Genomic DNA, 21,163 nt, shown 5'->3' on the forward strand with positions numbered 1-21,163 from the left:
TAATTTTCTATAGTCCATTTAAGTAATTTAAGTCTGTTTTTTCTAGTTCAACGTGAATGATATTTAATTCCTCACTTAACCAATTTAATTCCAATACTAGATTCACTTACCTTTTTCAGGCCAGCAAAGCCTTCTGATTCCAGAAAGAAAAAGGCAAAGGGCATCAATACAAATAAACAAAGATTGGAAAAAAGGGAAGCAAGATTCCACAAACCTATAAAAAGAGTAACAAGAAAAGAAGAAAACAGGTTATATACTGAAATTGTGACATTAATCAAGATCTATACTTTTAAATAGTAAAAATAAACAAAAAGTAACAAATGATCTAAACTTAAAAATCGTAAAATAATTATAGTATGTATTTATTTAAATTTTTTTAACATTGTAATTTGTACCTATTGGGAAAAGTCAGTATAGAAACTAATGTTTTATTCCATGCCGTAAAATAAATTCACTAAAAATATGATGTGTGCAGAGATCCAAAGGCACAGCCTCTTTAGACATATAGGCACCGGAATATTTAAATTAGAGCCACTAGCATTTATTGAGCCCTTAATAAATGCCAGATACTCTACAGAACATTTTACATGCATAATCCCATTTAATTTAAGCCTCATAAAAACCCTAAAAATAATAATTAGCATTTATTGAGCCCTTATGTGCCAAGCACTATTCTAAGTGATTTACAGATATTATCCAAACTCATTTACTCGCCACAGCAATCCCACGAGGCAGGTAGCATTACTGCCCCAATATGACAGAAGAGGAGCAGGCTGCGCAACTTGCCACAGCTGCAGAGCCTGCAAGTGGCAAAGCTGACTCTTAATTCCTGGGATTTTAAAAAATCACTATATCACAGAAATTTTGGTAAACAATTCCAAGTGGGAAAGAAAAAGTCAGAGACTGGCAATCTCAAGTGACCTTTTCCTCGCTGGCACAAAATGGCAAGTAAAATAATAAGAACAGATTTAGTAAAAGACAGAGCCCTGTTAGGTATGTCATTGGGAGGGTATTTGCCCAACATGTCAGATCGTAAAAAAATAAAATTTAAAACTGAGTTTCAAAATGATGGTGATAATCATTACAAAAGTTTATAAAATCAAGAGTCAAAGATAAAATTTATGTCAAGGATAAATTCAATGGCCTGTTTGCAATTATAATTCAATGTTTTTGAAAGTAGCCAACTAATGCTTTTTCAACACCTTTATTTCCAAGCAGTGCTAAAAGCACTAGAGATCCGGTGACGAACAAAACAACACCTCTGCTCTCAGAGCTGCTCATCTGCAGATTCGCATGCAGAGACGACCTCTGAGCTGGCAGTGAGCACAGGGAACAGAGCTGTCCCTAACTACTGCAGTTATGAATAAACATAAAGGTTTGTAACTGTCCTAATGCCCTTTGGAACAGCATGGAGTATAAACAAACACATTAATTTAGCACTTAATATGGGTCAGCTGGGGAGATTCACTTCCTTTAGTAGACAAGGTATATAATAAAATCAACTCACAGTTTCTTATTCAAAAATCTACATAAATTTAACATCATTTCCTTCAGTAGACAAGGTAATATAATAAAATCAACTCACAAAGTTTCTTATTCAAAAATCTACATTGATTTAACAAATTTACAATGTACATTTATCTTTGTAGAAAGTAAAATGTTTTCTAAACAATATCTTAACATCTTTTAGTGGAAAAACTGCAATTTGAACTATTTAAAATTTTTAAAAATTTAAATAATTTTAAACTTTCCAGTCTTTAAAAAAAAGCCAAACATTCTGTTTTCTTTATTCAAAAAGAGTATACTTAGAGTCAATTGTTTTATTGTGCTAATTACTGGAAGAGCATATAGAATGATGGCTGCAGACATACAATTGAGTTCCAGGCAGACCTGGGTTCACATCCTGCTGCACGTCTATGTGACAACTTTGCTAAATCACAGGTTCTTCATCTATAAAATACGGCTAATGACGGGTCTATAGACATTGGTAAGTATTAAATGATGCACGTACAACAACTGGCACAATGCCTGCCATAAAATAAGCATTTAATGAATTTTTGCTTTTATTAAGTTACAGCACCAGAGGCTACTAGTTACAGCGCTATCAGCTCCCACACCAAACTACCATCCTTCCTGAGACTCTAGGCTCGCTTGCTAGTTTTCCCTTTCATCTTCTTTCTACCAGGTGTATTGGCTCCTGGTTTTTGGGAAATGAGCATGTGTCCAGCAACAATCTCTCCCGCCCCCAATAGCTTATAGGTAAAGGTATACGCAACTTTTAAAAATTGTATCTAAATAAACAGACCTGGATCAAAGCTGTAACTTCCAGGTCCAATTCATAACCTAAAGTGCATGGTCTTTGGCCTCTCTTTGCCTGCTCACAGCATTTTCTCTTCTTTACGGTTTCCAAGTAAGTTACTTTCAGACATGTGAGATATAACAATAATTAGTATTATGTAAATTACATAATTATTATTCTTTAGTAGGCAAGAGAACCATGGTTGTTAATCTATTGATTTAGGCATGGTGAAAGAAAGACATGACCATTTCAAATCATTTGTGTTATAAAAGATAAAGGTCAGTGTGTCAAGAATCATACTCATTTGACACAACACAGTTTTATTCCAATTAAATATCTCACAGTCTTTTAAAAAAAAACACACATTTTAAAAAGTTATCTACTGGCCAGATATGGTGGCTCACACCTGCAATCCCAGCACTTTGGGGGGCCAAGGCGGGAAGATTATGAGGTCAGGAGTTTGAGACCAGCCTGGCCAGCATGGTGAAACCCCGTCTCTACCAAAAATAAAAATAAAATTTTAAAAAAATTAGCTGGGCATAGTGGCACGCGCCTGTAGTCCCAGCTACTCAGGAGGCTGAGGCAGGAGAACTGCTTGAACCCAGCAGGCAGAGGTTGCAGTGAGCCGAGATTGCGCCCCTGCACTCCAGCCTGGGCAACAGAGCGAGACTGTCTCAAAAAAAAAAAAGTTATCTACTACAGGTACATCTAGTTAAAGCCGATTGCATGTTGCTTTACTGTGCTTTGCAGATACTGCGTGAAGGCTTGTGGCAATCCTGTGGTGAACAAGTCTATCAGTGCCATTTTCCCAATACCAGATGCTCACTTCATTTCTCCGTGTCATATTTTGGTAATTTTTGCAATATTTCAAACTTTTTCATTATTATTACATTTGTTATGATCTGTGATCAGTGATCTTTGATGTTACTATGTTAATTGTTTGGGGCCACTGCAAACTGTGCCCATATAAGATGCCAAACTTAATCAATAAATGCTGTGTGTGTTGACTGCTCCCCCGATTGGCTGTTCCCTCATCTCTCTACTTCTCCTAGGGCCTCCCCATTCCCTGAGACACAACGATATTGAAACTAGTCCATGTAATTACCCTACAATGTCCCCTAAGTGTTCAAATGAAAGGAAGAGTCACACATCTCTCACTTTCAATCAAAAGCTAGAAGCTTAGTGAGGAAGGCATGTCAAAAAACAAGACAGGCTGAAAGCTAGCCCTCTTGTCCCAGTTAGCCAAGTTGTGAATGCAAAGGAAAAGTTCTTAAAGGAAATTAAAGTGCTACTCCAGTGAATACACAAATGATAAGAAAGCAAAACAGCCTTACTGCGGATATGGAGAAAGGTTTTGTGCTCTGGATAGATCACACCAGCCACAACATTCCCTAAAGCCATAGCTGAGCAAGGCTGTAACTCTTCACACCTATGAAGGCCGAGGGAGGTGAGAAAGCTCCAAAAGAAAAGTTTGAAGCTACCGGAGGTTGGGTCATGAGGTTTAAGGAAAGAAGCCATCTCCATAACAGAAAAGTGCTAGGTGAAGTAGCAAGTGCTAATGGAGAAGCTGCAGCAAGTTCTCCAGAAGATCTGGCTAAGACCATCAATGAAAGTGGCTGCATGAAACAACAGATTTTCAAGGTAGACAAAAACAGTCTTACACCAGAAGAAGATGCCATCTAGGACTTACATAGCCAGAAAGAAGTTCAATGTCTGGCTTCAAAGCTTCAATCAACAGGCTGACTCACTTGTTAGGGGCAAATACAGAAGGTGACCTGAAGTTGAAGCTGGTGCTCAGTCACCATTCCAAAAATCCTAAAACCCTAAGAATTACCCTAAGCCCACTCTGCCTGTGCTCTATAAACAAGAATAACAAACCTGCCCAGATGGCAGCACATTTGTTTACAGCATAGTTTACTAAATAGTTTAAGCCTACTGTTAAGACTTGCTACTCAAAAAAGGAAAGAAAGAAAGAGAGAGAGCGAGAAAGAGAGAGCGAGAGAGAAAGAAGGAAGGAAGGGAAGGGAGGGAGGGAGGGAGGGAAGGGCGCAAGAGCCCTGGTGGAGATGTTTAAGATTAGTATTTTCATGCCTTAACACAACATCCATTCTGCAGCCCACGGATCAAGGAGTAATTCTGACTTTCAAGTCATATTATTTCAGATACAGTCTGTAAGGCTATACCTGCTACAGACTCCTCTGATGGACCGTGCAAAGTAAACGGAAAACCTTCTGGAAAGGATGCACTATTCTAGATGCCATTAAGAATATTTGTGGGCCGGGCGCGGTGGCTCATGCCTGTAATCCCAGCACTTCGGGAGGCTGAGCCGGGTGGATCACGAGGTCAAGAGATCGAGACCATCCTGGCGAACACGGTGAAACCCCGTCTCTACTAAAAATACAAAAAAATTAGCCAGGCATGGTGGCGTGCGCCTGTAGTCCCAGCTGCTCGGGAGGCTGAGGCACGAGAATGGCATGAGCCCAGGGAGGCGGAGCTTGCAGTGAGCCGAGATCGCGCCACTGCACTCCAGCCTGGGCGACAAAACGAGACTCCATCTCAAAAAAAAAAAAAAAAAAAAAAGAACATTTGTGATTCATGGGAGGTGAAAATATCAACCTCACCTGGAGTTTGGAAGAACTGATGGGTTTGAGATGTCAGTGGAGAAAGTCTCTGCAGATGTGGTAAAAATGGCAAGAGGACTGGAATTAGAGGCGGATCCTGAAGATGTGACCGAATTGCTGCAATCTCATGATAAAACGTTAATGAATGCGGAGCTGCTTCTTAGGGATGAGCAAAGAAAGCGGTTTCTTGAGATGGAATCTACCCTGATGAAGATGCTGTAAACACTGTGGAAATGACAATAAAGGACTTAGAATATCATAACTTAGTTGATAAAACAGGGACAGGGTTTGAGAGGATCGACTCCAATTTTGAGAGAACTTCTACTGTGAGTAAAACGCTGTCAAACAGCATCACACGCTACAGAGAAATCTTTTGTGAAAGGAAGAGTCAATCAATATGGCAAACTACACTGTTGTCTTATTGTAAGAAATTGCCATAGTCACGCAACCTTTAGCAAAATCAAGGCAAGACCTCCACCAGCAAAAAGATTACAAGTCACTGACGGCTCAGATAATTGTTACCGTTTTTTAGCAATAAAGGCAAGTACACATATTGCTATTGCACACTTAATAAATGACATTATAGTTTAAGTATAATTTTTACATGCTCTGAGAAACCAAAAAAATTGTGTGACTCGCTTTATTGCCACATTCGCTTCATTACAGTACACTGGAACCAAACTTGCAGTATCTCCAAGGTATGCTTGTAATTGTTAGGTGTGTAACACAGCAGACATTGCTCTAGATACGTTAAGGTGCTATCTTTTTTTCTGAGACAGGGTCTCACTGTGTCGCCCAGGCTGCAGTGCAGTGGTGTGACCATAGCTCACTGTAGCCTTGACTTCCCAGGTTCAGGTGATCCTCCCGCCTCAGCCCACCAAGTAGCTGAGACTATAGACGCATGCCACCATGCCAGGCTGATTTTTGTATTTTTTGTAGAGATGAGGTTTCGCCATGTTATCCGGTCTGGTCTCAAATTCCTGGGCTCAAGCGATCCACTCACCTGGCCTCCCAAAGTGCTGGGATTACAGATGTGAGCCACCTTGCTCAGCCAGGTGCCACCTTAGTATTTTATGACAGGGAAGGTCCTCCATTTTACAGATGGACTTCAGGCTCAGAAACATGCCCTTGTCCCAGAGCAAGAAAAAACTCAGCTATTCCTTCTAATATGCTGTATTTTTAGGCAACATAAATTCCACCATTTCCTAAACTTCTTTTTTTTTTAAGACAGTCTCACTCTGTTGCCCAAGCTGGAGTGCAATGGTGCAATCTCGGCTCACCGCAACCTCCACCTCCTGGGTTCAAGCAATTCTCCTGCCTCAGCCTCCTGAGTAGCTCGGATAACAGGCACGCGCCACTGCGCCAGGCTAATTTTTGTATTTTTAGTGGAGATAGGGTCTCACCATGTTGGCCAGGCTGGTCTTGAACCCCTGACCTCAGGTGATCCACTCACCTCGGCCTTCCAAAGTGCTGGGATTATAGGCATGGGCCACCACGCCTGGCCCCTAAATTTCTTATATTCTTTAGAGATGCTTGCAAATGTATCGTTACAAATCTCTAGATCAAAGGTCCATGAGGCAAGAATATATTTCTCCTCCTCGTTTTTTATTCCCAATGCCCGCTACAGTGCTGAGTAATCAATAAAAATGAGTTCCATAAACAAACAATATCACAATCCATATAGCTAAATGTTAACAGGAAAAGACCCCCTCAGGAAAAAGGTCACAGGCTGAACTAAAGAAGTAGTCTCAGATTAACTATCAATTGTCAGCGCAAAATGAAAATTGTAACATATACAAAAATAATATTAATTTTTAACAGCTTTACTGAGCTACGTAAAATAAACTACACATGGAGTATACCATTTGATAAGTTTTGTCATGAGAATGCACCAATGACACCATCACCACAATTAAGCTAATGAACATAAACACATCCATCACCCCCAAATTCTCATATCCTTTTATAATCCCTGCCTCCTGCCACTCCCCACCTCCCTCTGATTCCCAGTCAACCACTGACTCTGCACTTTAGAATCTAAAGATGGATTTTCTAGAACATTATACAAATGGATTGTGTGATATATACTCCTGTTTTTGTCTGGCTTCTGTTATCTAGCACAACTATTTTGAGATTAGATTGAATCGCTATTGGATTGCATCCATTCACCTGCAAACAATCCATGTTGTTCCCAATTTGTAGATATTAAAAATAAAACAGTCATAAATGCTCATGTACAAGTCTGTGTGGATCTATGGGATCATTTCTTTTGGGAAATACATAGGTCATATGGTAGATACATGTTTAACATTTTAAGAAACTGCCAAAATGTTTTCCCAAGTGATTGTATTTTACAGTCTCTCACCAGCAGAGATCAAGTTCATCCACATTTTCACTAAAAATACTATTTTAACCCTTCTGGCAGGTGCACAGTAAGATCTTATTGCTATGTTAATTTGCATTTATCTAACAAATAATGATGTGGACATCTGTTCATGAGCTTATTTACCATCCATTTATGTCTTTTTTAGCTAAGTGTCTCTTCAAATCTGTTGCCCATTTTTTCATTCTTTCTTTTTTTAATTACTGAGTTTGGCCAGTTCTTTATATGCTCTGAATACAACTCCTTTATCAGGTATGTGATTTGTCGATATTTTCTCCCAGTCTGTAGACTCTCTTTATTCTCTTAAAAATATCTTTAAAAGAACAAAATTTGGCCGGGCGCGGTGGCTCAAGCCTGTAATCCCAGCACTTTGGGAGGCCGAGACGGGCGGATCACGAGGTCAGGAGATCGAGACCATCCTGGCTAACACGGTGAAACCCCGTCTCTACTAAAAAAATACAAAAAACTAGCCGGGCGTAGGTGGCAGGCGCCTGTAGTCCCAGCTACTCGGGAGGCTGAGGCAGGAGAATGGCGTAAACCCGGGAGGCAGAGCTTGCAGTGAGCTGAGATCCGGCCACTGTACTCCAGCCTGGGCGACAGAGCGAGACTCCGCCTCAAAAAAAAAATAAAATAAATAAAATAAAATAAAATAAAATAAAAGAACAAAATTTATTAGAAGTCCAATTTATCAATTTTTTTCTTTTATGGATTGTGCTTTTGCTATCCTACCCAAGAAATTATGGCCGAGTTCAATGTCACAAAGACTTTCTCCTATGTTTTCTTCTACAAGTTTTGTAGTTTTAGGATTTACATAAAGCGATGACCCCTTGAGTTACAATTTGCTAACAGTGCCAGGCATGGACCGAAGTTCATTTTTTGCCTCTAATTAAACAATTGTTCTAGCATCATTTGTTTAAAAAAAAATCATCTTCCCTCGAAATTCTCTTGGCACCTTTGTCAAAAATCAACTGACACTATATGTACGTATCTGTTCCTCGACAAGTCTATTCTGCTGATTTGATCTGTTTATCTTTATGCTAGCACCAAACACTTTTTTTTTTTGAGACAGTCTTGCTCCGTCATCCAGGTTGGAGGACAGGGGCACGTCTCGGCTCACTGCAACCTCAACTCCCAGGTTCAAGCGATCCTCTGCCTCAGTCTCGCGAGTAGCTGGGATTACAGATGCATGCCACCACACCCAGCTAATTTTTGTATTTTTAGTAGACACGAGACTTCACCATGTTGGACAGGCTGGTCTTGAATTCCTGACCTCAAGTGATCTGCCTGCCTCGGCCTCCCAAAGCACTGGGATTACAGGCATGAGCCTCCATGCCCAGTCACACCACACAGTCTTGATTACTGTAGCTTTAAAATAGTCTTTAGGTTAGATGGTCAATCCTCTAACTTTGTTATCTTTCAAAGTTGTTTAGGCTATTCTAAATCCATAGAATTTGCATCTGAATTTTACATCAGCTTGTCAATTTCTACAAAGCGTGCTGGAATCTTGACAGGCATGGTGTTGAATCTATAGATTAATTTGAGGAGAGCTGACCTCCTAATATTGCTGTTACAGACTGAATGCTTCTATCCCCACCCCCAAATTCATAATGGAAACCCTAATCCTCAGTGATGGTCGTTAGAGATGGGAGCCTGTGCGGGGCAGTTAGGTCACAAGGGGGCAATTCTCATGATGGGATGGTGCCCATCTCTGGAGGAGACAGAAGAGAGTTTGCTTTCTCTCTCTCTGCTCTCAGCCACGGAAGGATGCGAGGAGATGACCATCCATGAACCAGGAATAGGGTCCTCATCAAGACCCTAACCATGGTGGCAGTGGCACCCTGATATCGACTTTCAGCCTCCAGAACTGTAAAAAATATTTGTTTTGTAAGCCACCCAGTCTATGGTATTGTTAGAGCAGCCCAAACTGATAAAGACAAGTGTCTTCTAATCCATGAACACAGTATCTGTCTCCACTTACCGTGGTACTCTTTAATGTCTCTCAACAACGTCTTATTGTTTACAGTACTTAGGTCTCACGCATCCCTAAGTATTTCATATTTTTGATGCTATTGCATAAGTGATATTGGGTTGTAAATTCAATTTCCAATTATTAATTGCCAGTACATAGAAATACAATTGTTGTATCTTGATCTTCTATCCTGCAACCTTGAAAAATGTACTTACTGGTTCTGATAGCTTTTTTATAACAGATCCCATCAGAATTTCTGCATAGAAAATATCAACTGTGACATACAGTTTTACTTTTTCCTTTCCAACTTCAGTGACTTGTTTTTTAAAAAAAAAACCCTCCAGAATGATGTTAAATAGAAGTGGTAAGAACAGATGTCCTTGCCTTGTTCCTGATCTCAGGGGGAAAGCACTCAGTCTTTCACCATTAAGTATGATGTTACCAGTGGGTTTTTTGTAGATGCTTTTTTTTTTTTTTTGAGACAGAGTCTCACTCTGTCTCCCAGGTGGCACCATCTCTTGGCTTACTGCAACCTCCGCCTCCCAGGTTCAACCAATTCTCCTGTCTCAGCCTCCCAAGTAGCTGGGACAACAGGCACACACCACCACACCCAGCTAAGTTTTATATTTTCAGTAGGGACAGGGTTTCACCATATTAGCAGACTGTTCTCAGACTCCTGACCTCAGGTGATCCACCCACCTCAGCCTCCCAAAGTGCTGGGATTACACGCATGAGCCACCATGCCCAGCCTGATGCATTTTATTAGGATGAGAACATCCCCTTTCAGGCCTACTTTGCTGAGAGATTTTACTAGAAATGGATAATGAATTTTGTCATATGCTTTTTCTGCATGTGTTGTTATGACCATATGACTTTTTTTCTAGCATGTTAATAAAATCACATGGATTGGCTTTGCAAAAGTCATGATGTATTATCATTTTTATACAGTGTTACATTTGATTTGCTAAAATTTTATTTAGAACTTAAGTACCTATGTTCATGACACTGGCCTGCGGTTTTCAGTTTTCATGTATTATCTGCCTGGTTTTGGTATCACGGTAATATTGATCTCAATGAATTAGGAAATATTCCCACATCTCCAATTTTCTAGAGGAATCTGTGCAGAAGTGCTATTATTTCTTCCTTAACTATATGACAGAACTGACAGTAAATCCTCTGGGCCTAAAGCTTTATTTGTGAGAATGTTTCTAACATTCCCAGAATATTTGAGACAGCTTTAATAGTTTTTGCCTGTTAAGGAAATTTGTCCAGTTCTCTAAGTTGTTGAATTGGTTGGATAAAGGTGTTCATAATATGCCATTATTATCCTTTTAATCACTGTTACAATGTGTAGTGATGTCACCTCTCTCATTCCTAATACTGGCAATTGGTCTCTTCCTTTTTGCTGATCAATCTGCTATTGTTTACCAATTTTAGTGTTCTTCTCAGTGATTTTTTCATTGATTTCTTCTCTCATGATTTTTAAAGGAAGATTTCCCTTCTTCTTTGGGATCTATTCATTGAATCTGTGGAAACTGACGTGAGGCCTTTTTTCTATTGTAAGACAGGTATTTCGTGCGATAAATTGACCTTTAAAAACTTTTTAGACACATCCCACAAATATTAAAATGTTTTATTTTCATTTTCATTCAGTTCAAAGCACTTTCAAATTTCCCTTTTGATTATTCTTTGACCAATGAGTTATTGTAAAGTATGTTATCAATTACCAAATACTCGGGGATTTTCTAGATTGTTTCTAGGTAAATTTTCTGCCACTTACTTAATTTCATTGTCCTCACGGAGCGTATCTTGTACGACTCAAAATCCTAAAATGTATTGAGACTTATTTTATGGCAAAGAATGTGATCTCTCTTGGTAAATGCTCCCATTGTACTGGAAAAGAATATGTATTCTATTCTTGGGAGTTCTATAAACATTAATTAGGTCAAGTCAGTTGACAGTATTATTCAAATCTTCTATATCCTGATTTTTCTTCTATATGTTCTATCAATTATTGAAAGAGGGGTGTTGAAATAGCTGAATGTAATTCTGATTCTGACTATACTTTCTATCCGTTTTTGCTCCATGTACTTAATAGCTATGTCATTAGGCAGATATATGCTGAGTATCATTGGCTCTTTGGGTGAACAAACCACTTCAACATTATGAAATGATCTTCTTTATGACTGGTAATATTCTTTGCCCTTGTCTGATAATCATATAGCCACTCCAACTTTGCTCTGATTAGAATCAGCATGGTGTATCTTTTTTCTCCTATTGCCATTAACCTAGTTTTGTCCTTACAGTGGGTATCTTACAAGCAGATATACTTCAGTCATTCTTTTATATTCAATTTGATAATCTCTGCCATTTAGTTGTAGTGTTTAGAACATTACGTTTAAAGTGATTATTGACACAGATAGGTTTGAATCTATCAACTTGCTTTTTGTTTTCTATTCGCCCCATGTGTTGTCTTCCCTTCTACATTCCCATAGATGAAGCATTTTTTTATGATTCTATTTTATTTCCTTTGTTTACTTATTCACCATATCTCTGTTGGGCTATTTCTGGTTTGTCTTTAGGTTTATCATATATGCCTTTAACTCATCACAGTCTGCCTTCGGATGATTTTATAGGCTGCTCTGCCAATGCAGTAGCCATTCTTTTATTCCTTTACTTTCTTAATAAACTTGCTGTCATTTTAAAAAAAAGATAACACTTCATGTAGAGCTTGAGAACTTCACAACAGTGCACTTCCACAGCTTTCCTCCTGTGTGTCATTCTTGTCACACAATTTACTCGTACATATATAATAAAATTCATAATACATTGTTACTATTCTTTAAACAGCCAATTATCTTTTCTAAACACATGATTTTTAAAAAGCTTCTCTATCTACCTACAAACTGCCGCTTCTAGTGTTCTGCATTTCATTTTGTAGAGTTAGGAAATGAGTTCAGACATATTCCCTCGGGTTTGTTTAGCTCACAGTTCCCAGATATCTATCTCCTACCCACTTCCTACTGCATGAAGGACAACCTGTAACATTTTTTAATGTACAGCTCTGCTGATTACAAATCTTTATCTTTTGTGTATCTGACACTGTCACTATTCTGTCTTTGTTTGGAAAAATATTTTAACTGGGTATAGAACTAGACTGGCTGGGATTTTTCTTTTAGTACAATCCTCCCTCAGTGTCTGTGGGGGATTGGTTCCAGGACTTCCCACAGATACTAAAATCCACAGACGCTCAAGTCCCTTATATAAAATGGTGTGGTATTTGCATATAACCTATGAACATCCTTCTATATACTTTAAATCATCCATAGATCCCTTATAATACCTAATACAGTGTAATTCTATGTAAATAATTATACTATATTGTTTGGGGAATAAGAAGAAAAAAGTTTGTACATGCTCACTATAAACACAACCATCTTTTTTTCCAATATTTGTGATCCATGGTTAGTTGAATCAACAGATCTAGAACCCATGGATCCAGAGGGCTGACAGTACTACACTGCTGCTACACAGTCACGCTGTCATCTGGCTTGCACTGCTTCCCACCAGAAACATGCTGTGATTCTTATTATTGCTCCTCTGTACTTAACGTGTCTCTTTTTGTAGATGCATTTAAGATTTTCTCTTTATCACTGATTTTGAGCAATCAGATTATGTGTGTTGGTACAGTTTTCTTCATGTTTCCTGTACAAAGAACTGGTTAAGCTTCTAAAATCAGTGGGTTTACAGTTCTCATCAATTTTTGAAGTTTTCTGCCATTAACTTTTCAAATATTTTCTCTCAACTCCCCCCCTTTAGAAACACTAACTACATCCCTGATACCCTGTGTGTTAGCCCACTTTGCATTGCCATCAAGGAATACCTCACGCTGGGTAATTTACATATTTTTAAAAAAAAAAGTTTATTTGGCTCACAGTTCTACAGGCTGCACAAGAAGCTCGGTGCCAACAGCTGCTCTGATGAGGGCCTCAAGCTGCTTCCATTCGTGGCAAAAGGCGAAGGGGAGCTGGCATACGCAGAGATTACAGGACAAGAGGGGAAGCAATGGAGAGGGGGTGGTGCCAGGCTCTCTTTAACAACGAGCTCTTAGGAGAATAAAGAACTCATTCACTCACCTCCCAGGAAGGAATTCAACTATGCTTGGGGGATCTGCCCCACTGGCCCAAACACCTCCCACTAGATCCACCTCCAACACTGGAAATCACATTTCTCTCTCTTTTTTTGAGATAGTGTCTCACTCTGTCCTCCAGGCTGGAGTGAAGTGGCACAATCTCAGCTCACTGCAACCTCCACCTCCCAGGTTGAAGTGATTCTCCTGCCTCAGCCTCCCAAGTAGCTGGGATTACAGGCACACACCACCACGCTTGGCTAATTTTTGTATTTTTAGTAGAAACAGTGTTTCACCATGTTGGCCAGGCTGGTCTCGAACTCCTGACCTCAAGTGATCCAGCCACCTAGGCCTCCCAAAGTGCTGGGATTACGGGTGTGCCTGGCCCTGGGAGTGAAATTCCAACATAAGGTATGGGGGAATAAACATCCCAACTACAGCACTATTGGCACTTCTGAGACATTTTTCTCTCTGTGTTTCACTTTCACATAGTTTAATTGTTGCTTTGTTTTTTTCTTTTTCTTTTTTTTTTTTTTTTTTAACAGGGATTGTTGCTCTGTTGCCCAGGCTGGAGTACAGTGGCGCGATCTTGGCTCACTACAACCTCCACCTCTCCCGGGTTCAAGCGAATCTCCTCCCTCAGGCTCCCAAGCAGTTGGGATTACAGGCACGCACCACCACGCCTGGCTAATTTTTGTATTTTTAGTAGAGACGAGGTTTCACCATATTGGCCAGGCTGGTCTTGAACTCCTGACCTCAGGTGATCCACCCACCTCAGCCTCCCAAAGTGCCAGGATTACAGGCGTGAGACACAGCGCCCAGCCCCACTTTTGAATAGTTTTCTATTGCTATGTCCTCATATTCATGAACCTCTTCTACAATGTCTAATCTGCTATTAATCTACTGTTTTATATACTTTCACATCACATGCTATAGTTTTCATCTCTAGAAGTTTGTTTTTTTACATCTTTTACATCTCAGTATGTTCGACATTTCCTCTAAGTTTCTGGAACATATGGAATAGTTATAAGAATTGTTTTCCTGGCCAGGTGCGGTGGCTCACACCTGTAATCCCAGCACTTTGGGAGGCTGAGGTGGGAGGATCACAAGGTAAAGAGATCGAAACCATCCTGGCCAACATGGTGAAACTCCGTCTCTACTAAAAATACAAAAATTAGCTGGGCACAGTGGCAAGTGCCCGAAGTCCCAGCTACTCGGGAGGCTGAGGCAGGAGAATCGCTTGAACCCGGGAGGTGGAGGTTGCAGTGAGCCAAGATCGCACCATTGCACTCCAGCCTGAGTAACAGAGCCAGACTCCGTCTCAAAAAAATTGTTTTCATGTATTTGTCTACTAATTCTGACATCTCAGTTGCAGACTCAAGGTAGGCAGAGTGGACAAGGTCCCCATGCCTTAATCCCCAGACTTCTGTGAGAATGTTGCATGGTATACTGGTTTTCTGATAAAACAAAGCACCACAAACCAAATGGCTTCAAGCAACAGAAATCTACTCTCTTACAGCTGCAGGGACTAGAAGTCCTGACATTAAGGTGTCAGCAGGACCATGCTCCTTTCAAAGGCTCCAGGAAGAATCCTTCCTACTCTCTGCGGGTGGCTACCTGCAATCTTTGGCATTCCTGGACTTGCTGATGCCCTTATTCCACTCTTGGCCTTTGTCTTCACACAGCTTTCTTCCCTGTGTGTCTGTGTCTCTGCTTTATGTTTTTAGGGGGATACCAGTCTTTGAATTTGGGTCTTCACTAATCTAAGATGGCTTCATCTTCACTAATTATGTTTACAAAGACTGTTATTTCCTAATAAGTTCACATTCTGATGCTCTGAGTGAACCCGAATTTTGGGGGAACACTATACGACTCACCTCAGTACATATGGCAAAAAGGACTTGGCAGATATAATTAAGGTTATGGACCTTAAAATAGGAAGATAGCAAGACCATTCTGGATTATCCAGGTGGCCATAATCTAATCACATGAGCCTTTCATGTGATTTTTAAACACACACAGAGAGAGAGAGAGAGAGAGAGAGAGAAAGAAAACACAAGAGCACAGAGAACTTTCTCCAGCTGGAGTCAGAGAGATGCAGCAGAAGGGAAGTCAGAGAAAAACTTGACCCACCTTTGTTAGAGGGTATCACATGGAAGAGAAGAGAAAAGAGGCAAGCAGCCTCTAGAAACAAAGGCTAGCACCTGGCTGACAAGTAGGAAGGAAATGAAGGCCTCAGTCCTAAAACTACAAAGAACCAAATTCAGCCAACAGTCTGAAAGCAAATTCTTCCCCAGGGCCTCCAATGAGGAAGGCAACCCTGCGAACACCTTGATTTCAGCCTGTGAGACTCTACACAGAGGGCCTTCATTTGCCAAAAACAGAACCCCAGTTTAGTAAGGTTTTACTACGGGAAACCTTCGAACTGAGAAAATGATATCCCATTAACTCTACCCATCAGTGTAAAACAAAATGCTTCTCTGTGCAGCAATCTCCTTTCTTGTACTCCGCCTGGTAACTCTAGCCCCTTCTTGGTCTCTCAAAACTCCTGAGTTCTCAACCCAGAACACTGCTCAGCTCCACCTGGGTTCCCCTCTCTCTGCTGCAGTGTGGGAACTCTCTCAGGGCAGCACTTTGTTTGCCTCCCATCTCTAGGGATTATTGTCCTTCTTTGCCTATAGTTTCTCAAAAACCTAGTCATTTCAGGTGGGAGGGGATATATCCAGTCCCCTTACTCCACCTTCGCCAAACTATGTAGCTTTTAAAGTGTTTCTCTATCAACACTTGAATATTGGCTTTTTATTGTTTGTAGATACAGGGTCTCACTTTGTTGCCCAGGCTGGTCTTGATCTTGCTTCAAGCAATCCTCCCACCTTGGTCTCCCAAAACGTTGGGATTACAGGCTCACTACGCCTGGCCTCATTTTTCGTACTCCACGTTTGAGCCTTAGTCCTCAATAATACAGAAAAGGCTCTGGACATAAAACATCAGCAAAGAGTGCTTGTTCTTTACTACCTATCTATCCTAATAGATTTGCTGATCATAGAAAAAATGTTTTAAAACTGTAGTTGCCTACTCTATTTCTAGTTGGCCTCCCCAAATACTTATTGATATCCTTGCCCTTTGTTTAATTCTCTCAACACGCAACTCAACAACAAAACAAAGTCTATTTACTACTAAAAGAGTAAGCCTCAACTCCGATGTCTTAGTTTTCTCTTACTAGATGGAATATTGCCCCCTATTGTGAAACACACGTTCTCTTCATTCTCTTGCCCCAAATTCCTAAAACCTAACTATTCCAGTATACATTTCTACAATAGGCCTCCAGGATGCTTCACAGACATCATCAAGTTTATTCTTTTTCTCCTTTTCCCACACTCTTTCTATTATGTTCTTTGATACATTTAGAAAATAAAGTCTACTCAAATGATGTTGTGTTAGAAAATTTTAAACATAATAATGAAATAATTGCAAAGCCTCACTTTGGTTAATTTCCTTTAACACTGTTCAATACCTGCTACTTTGAATTCACATTCAGAAAAAACACCATCACTTGAAGAAAAACAGTCCTAGGTTTTGTTTTGTTTTTTATCTTTTCCAGACAGAATTGTTTTAGACTGAAATAACCTCTTTCCTCTTTCTAATGAACTAAAATATATACTTATTTCAATACTTAAGCAGAACAGATACAATTGTAAGAATCTAAAATTAAAATCTGTTCAAAATAAATAAAAGCTCGCTCTTATTTTAGTGCACCAAGAATAAGGTACAGAGCAGAAGAGAACCTAAGATCCCCTTAGCCAACGCACCCATAAACTGAACTTTTTCTTAAAAGAGACTCATTAAATTTCTCATAAATTCCCTAACTTACAAATGGCAGCCCTGGGATGAGATCCCAGATCTCTTGCTCTTTCTACATATGACTGAATGATGTCTCATACTTAACATTCTGGGTGAAAAGGGAACAATGTTTTGAATTTCCTTAGTATTATCTGCCAAAAAAGAATATATTAGTTTAGTAAGATTTTACTAAGGGAAATAACGAATACGATATTCCATTAAATCTATCCATCAACACAAAACAAAATGCTTAACTGAGCCTGCGATCAGTTTTGTAAAATGGAACAAAACATGTCTGCATTTGTTTTCTCAGTTGTTGACATGTGGGTGAGCACATGTACAATCAAGGCTTCTTAAAACACCAAGACATCTTTCAACTACAGAAAGGTTTCTAAAAATCTAATTTCAGTAAAACATTGAATATGCTGTATCTATTTAGTGTACTATACTGTACTCTAACAAAATCAAGGTATTCACACAATTTGTGATTTGAAAAACTTCACCAGTTCTCAATGGCAGACAGCTAAGTGCGTAGCACTTTATGTCTAACAAGCCTGGATTTGCACCTATCACAAATATGTGACCTTGAAGAGGGATTGCAACTCTGTCACTCAGTTTCCTCAGGTATACAACAGGCTATAGTACCCAGGGCTCTTATGAAGAACAGAAGATAAATTAACACCCAATATGTTAAACAAATGTCAGTGCCTCTTCCCTGCCCTGTCTCAACATCATAAAAATGGTACAAGGCCGAGCGTGGTGGCTCACACCTGTAATCCCATCACTTTAGGAGGTCAAGGCAGGCAGATCACCTGAGGTTGGGAGCTCGAGACCAGCCTGACCAACATGGAAAAACCCCGTCTCTACTAAAAGTACAAAATTAGCCAGGCATGGTGGCACATGCCTGTAATCCCAGCTACTCGGGAGGCTGAGGCAGGAGAATCGCTTGAAGCTGGGAAGAAGAGGTTACGTGAGCCAAGATCGTGCCATTGTACTCCAGTCTAGGCAACAAGAGTGAAACTCCATCTCAAACAAACAAACAAAAAAAAATACAAAAAAAAAGAAAAGTTCTGACATACACCAGAATTTAGACCATATAAAGACAACAAAATGATGTGAGTTATAACTACAGTTAGCTCTCAACCCTTTCCTTAAAGAATTATTCTCATTAATTTCACGAAAAAAAAATTTAACCAGCAAAACCTATATACATAGGTGACACTGAAAATATTTTAAAATGGCAAAGACAAAAACCAGGCATAGAAAATCAACTGCAGATAAATACCCCAACTAATTAACAATATCAATGTAGCACAACTGTGCATGATTTTTTTGTCTGGATATTCTAAGTTTTCTATAGGAAGCGTATAAAGTCCTCTAAAATTCACAAAGCATATATTTAAACACCTTTGTGAAACTCAAAATTCTCCAGATCCCTGTATCATATAATTTCCCCCATAAAATGAATACAAAGGGCTGAAAATAATAAAACTAAACTGAGATGGGGATGCTGAGCTAGGCTCACTCGTTAGCCACGTGGCTCACTTTATTTACTAGTTTATCTGAGTGCACAGTTTAGATTTTAGCTTCAGCAGAATTACAAATTACCACGTGCTGGGGAGCCTCAAATATTGCTCTCAAATTGTTGCAACCATGAATATAAAACCTTGAATGCTAAAGGTCCACTATGCTTTTATATTCAGAAGAAAAAAAGTTTAAAACCTATTTCTAACTTTTGACATCTAGAGAAGAATTTGAATTTTATCGTATAAAAGGGATATGTATGATTAAAAAGATACAATTCTGGGGCATAAGTTTCTTTTTATTGTTATTGATCTATAAACATACATGCTTCCAGAATTTATCTTTCTAATCATACATGTCCCTTTAAAACAGTAAAACTCAAATTCTTCTCTGGATGTCAAAGTTAAAAAAATAAAACTTTGCCTTAGGCAAATGCTCACAAATCACTAAAAATTATCTATTATGACTAACCAATACACTTACTTAAAACAAAGATAGTTTATCAAAAGCTAAACGAAAAAAATCTTTTTTTTTTTTTCTTTCTTCCTATTTTCTTTCCTATTTTTGGAGACAGAGTCTCACTCTGTTACCCAGGCTGGAGTGCAGTGGTGCAGTCTTGGCTCACTGCAACCTCCGCCTCCCAGATTCAAGTGATTCTCATGCCTCAGCCTCCTGAGTATCTGGGATTATAGCCGCGCACCATCACACCAGGCTAACATTTGCATTTTTAGTAAAGATGGGAGATGGGGTGAAGAAATCTTTATGAGCAAATCAAACAAGCAGCAATGTCTGTTGGACAACTGAAGAAAACAATTCAGTACCCTGAATCAAGAAGGGTTCCAAATACCAGTTAATTTAGTTTACCAAGAAATTAGATGCCTTTTACATGCACTGATCAACCAGCTTTTTTCAACCTAAGTAATTAAATGCAAAATACTAAGTTTATTAGCCAGAATAAATAAATGTGAAAATTTCAGACTCAACTTATGCTAATCTAATAAAATTTGCAATATATAAGAAAGTAAAAATACTATGAGAAGAACATCTAATACATAGATACAATATTATATCTAAGATATATTGCTAAGTAGTAATTATATTCTTGGCAATTTTGCAAAGCTTAGTAAATTTCTAACATTTTATAAATACATGTCAACATCCACACATACACATTCCTTAATAATATTCTATAATTTTGATAAATCATTCTTTAAAATTTCTGTTAGGGCCAACACATATTCCGTTATACATTATTTCATATTAATTTGTAAAATAAATATTAATCAAATCTCTCTGCTTTAAAGAGGTAAAATTATATACTCCCATATAGTAGTAAAACCCTAAAAAAATACAGCAACAGTATAACGGCAACCTATTTGAAAGATATCCAATGCCCATCCCCAGAAAAGGTATTTGAATTTAAAGTTATTTAATCGTGGTTTAAAATAAAACAAAACAAGACTGAATTTCCAGATCACCATAGGATGCATTAACTTCTAGCTCCATCTGCTGGAGTTACAAAATATATCAAAATACAATATACAATATTATGGAGGAAATAATTTATCTTTTTTCCTCACATAGACAAAAGCCTTCGTAAATTTAAATTAAAAAATTAATCAGAGTTCAGCCATACTCAATAATTTCCAAAATGACAAAAGTTCAACCAATATTTCAGTAGAATTGAAGATCTAATCCAATTATCAAAAAGTAATTTATACAATTTTTTAAAATTCTACCAACAAAGCATAAGCCTTAGAAAAGAGACTACAGTCTGTTTTCAAGTAGTGTGAGGACTTCAGAATTATTAGTCACTGTTGATTTGGGGTGAAAAGAGACAGAGAGAGAGACACAGAGACAGACAGACAGACAGAGACAGAGAGAGAGAACTTCAGAATTAGAATAGCCTCTGCTTATTTACTTAGAAGAAAAATAAATAACAATTTACCAACGAGTTGTGGGACTTTTGATCTTAATATAACTTTTTTCTTAAAAAAGAAATAATATGTCCATTGTATAAATGCAAACACCAAATGCAACGTAAATACCAAAAACAAAAAAATGCATATCATATAATCCTACACAAACTCTGCATTTACCCTTCCGGATATTTTTCTGTGCAGCTACCTACACATGTACTCTATTTCCTTCTTACAAAATAGGCATTGGATCATAAATATGGGCTTTTTTCTGGATATCTTTGTATATCAACAAATACCTACATTATAATCTGTAATGGTCAAAAAAGCACTCCACTGTTTGGATCTGGCAAGATATGATTAATTTCCTATCCCAAACACCAGGATTTTTCTGTTTATAATGTTATAAGAAATACTTCAATATCCAGTAACTATCTTGATACACATTATGATAAATGACTGAACTACTGAGCCCAAAT

The 21,163-nt window shown here is 38.7% G+C and overlaps 1 protein-coding gene across 10 annotated transcripts in view; it reads right to left on the bottom strand.

The window, feature by feature from the left end:
- Positions 1 to 21,163, bottom strand: part of LMBR1 (limb development membrane protein 1) — a 218,309-nt gene that overhangs the window by 127,379 nt on the left and 69,767 nt on the right. For all 10 annotated transcript variants that reach the window (XM_030931963.1, XM_030931972.1, XM_030931971.1 and 7 more), the window contains one exon: positions 111 to 214. In XM_030931963.1, coding sequence (XP_030787823.1) covers positions 111 to 214 — 104 coding nt within the window. The remainder of the gene's footprint in view (positions 1 to 110; positions 215 to 21,163) is intronic.

The sequence above is a fragment of the Rhinopithecus roxellana genome, chromosome 6, assembly GCF_007565055.1.
Source record: "Rhinopithecus roxellana isolate Shanxi Qingling chromosome 6, ASM756505v1, whole genome shotgun sequence".
Taxonomy (NCBI): domain Eukaryota; kingdom Metazoa; phylum Chordata; class Mammalia; order Primates; family Cercopithecidae; genus Rhinopithecus; species Rhinopithecus roxellana.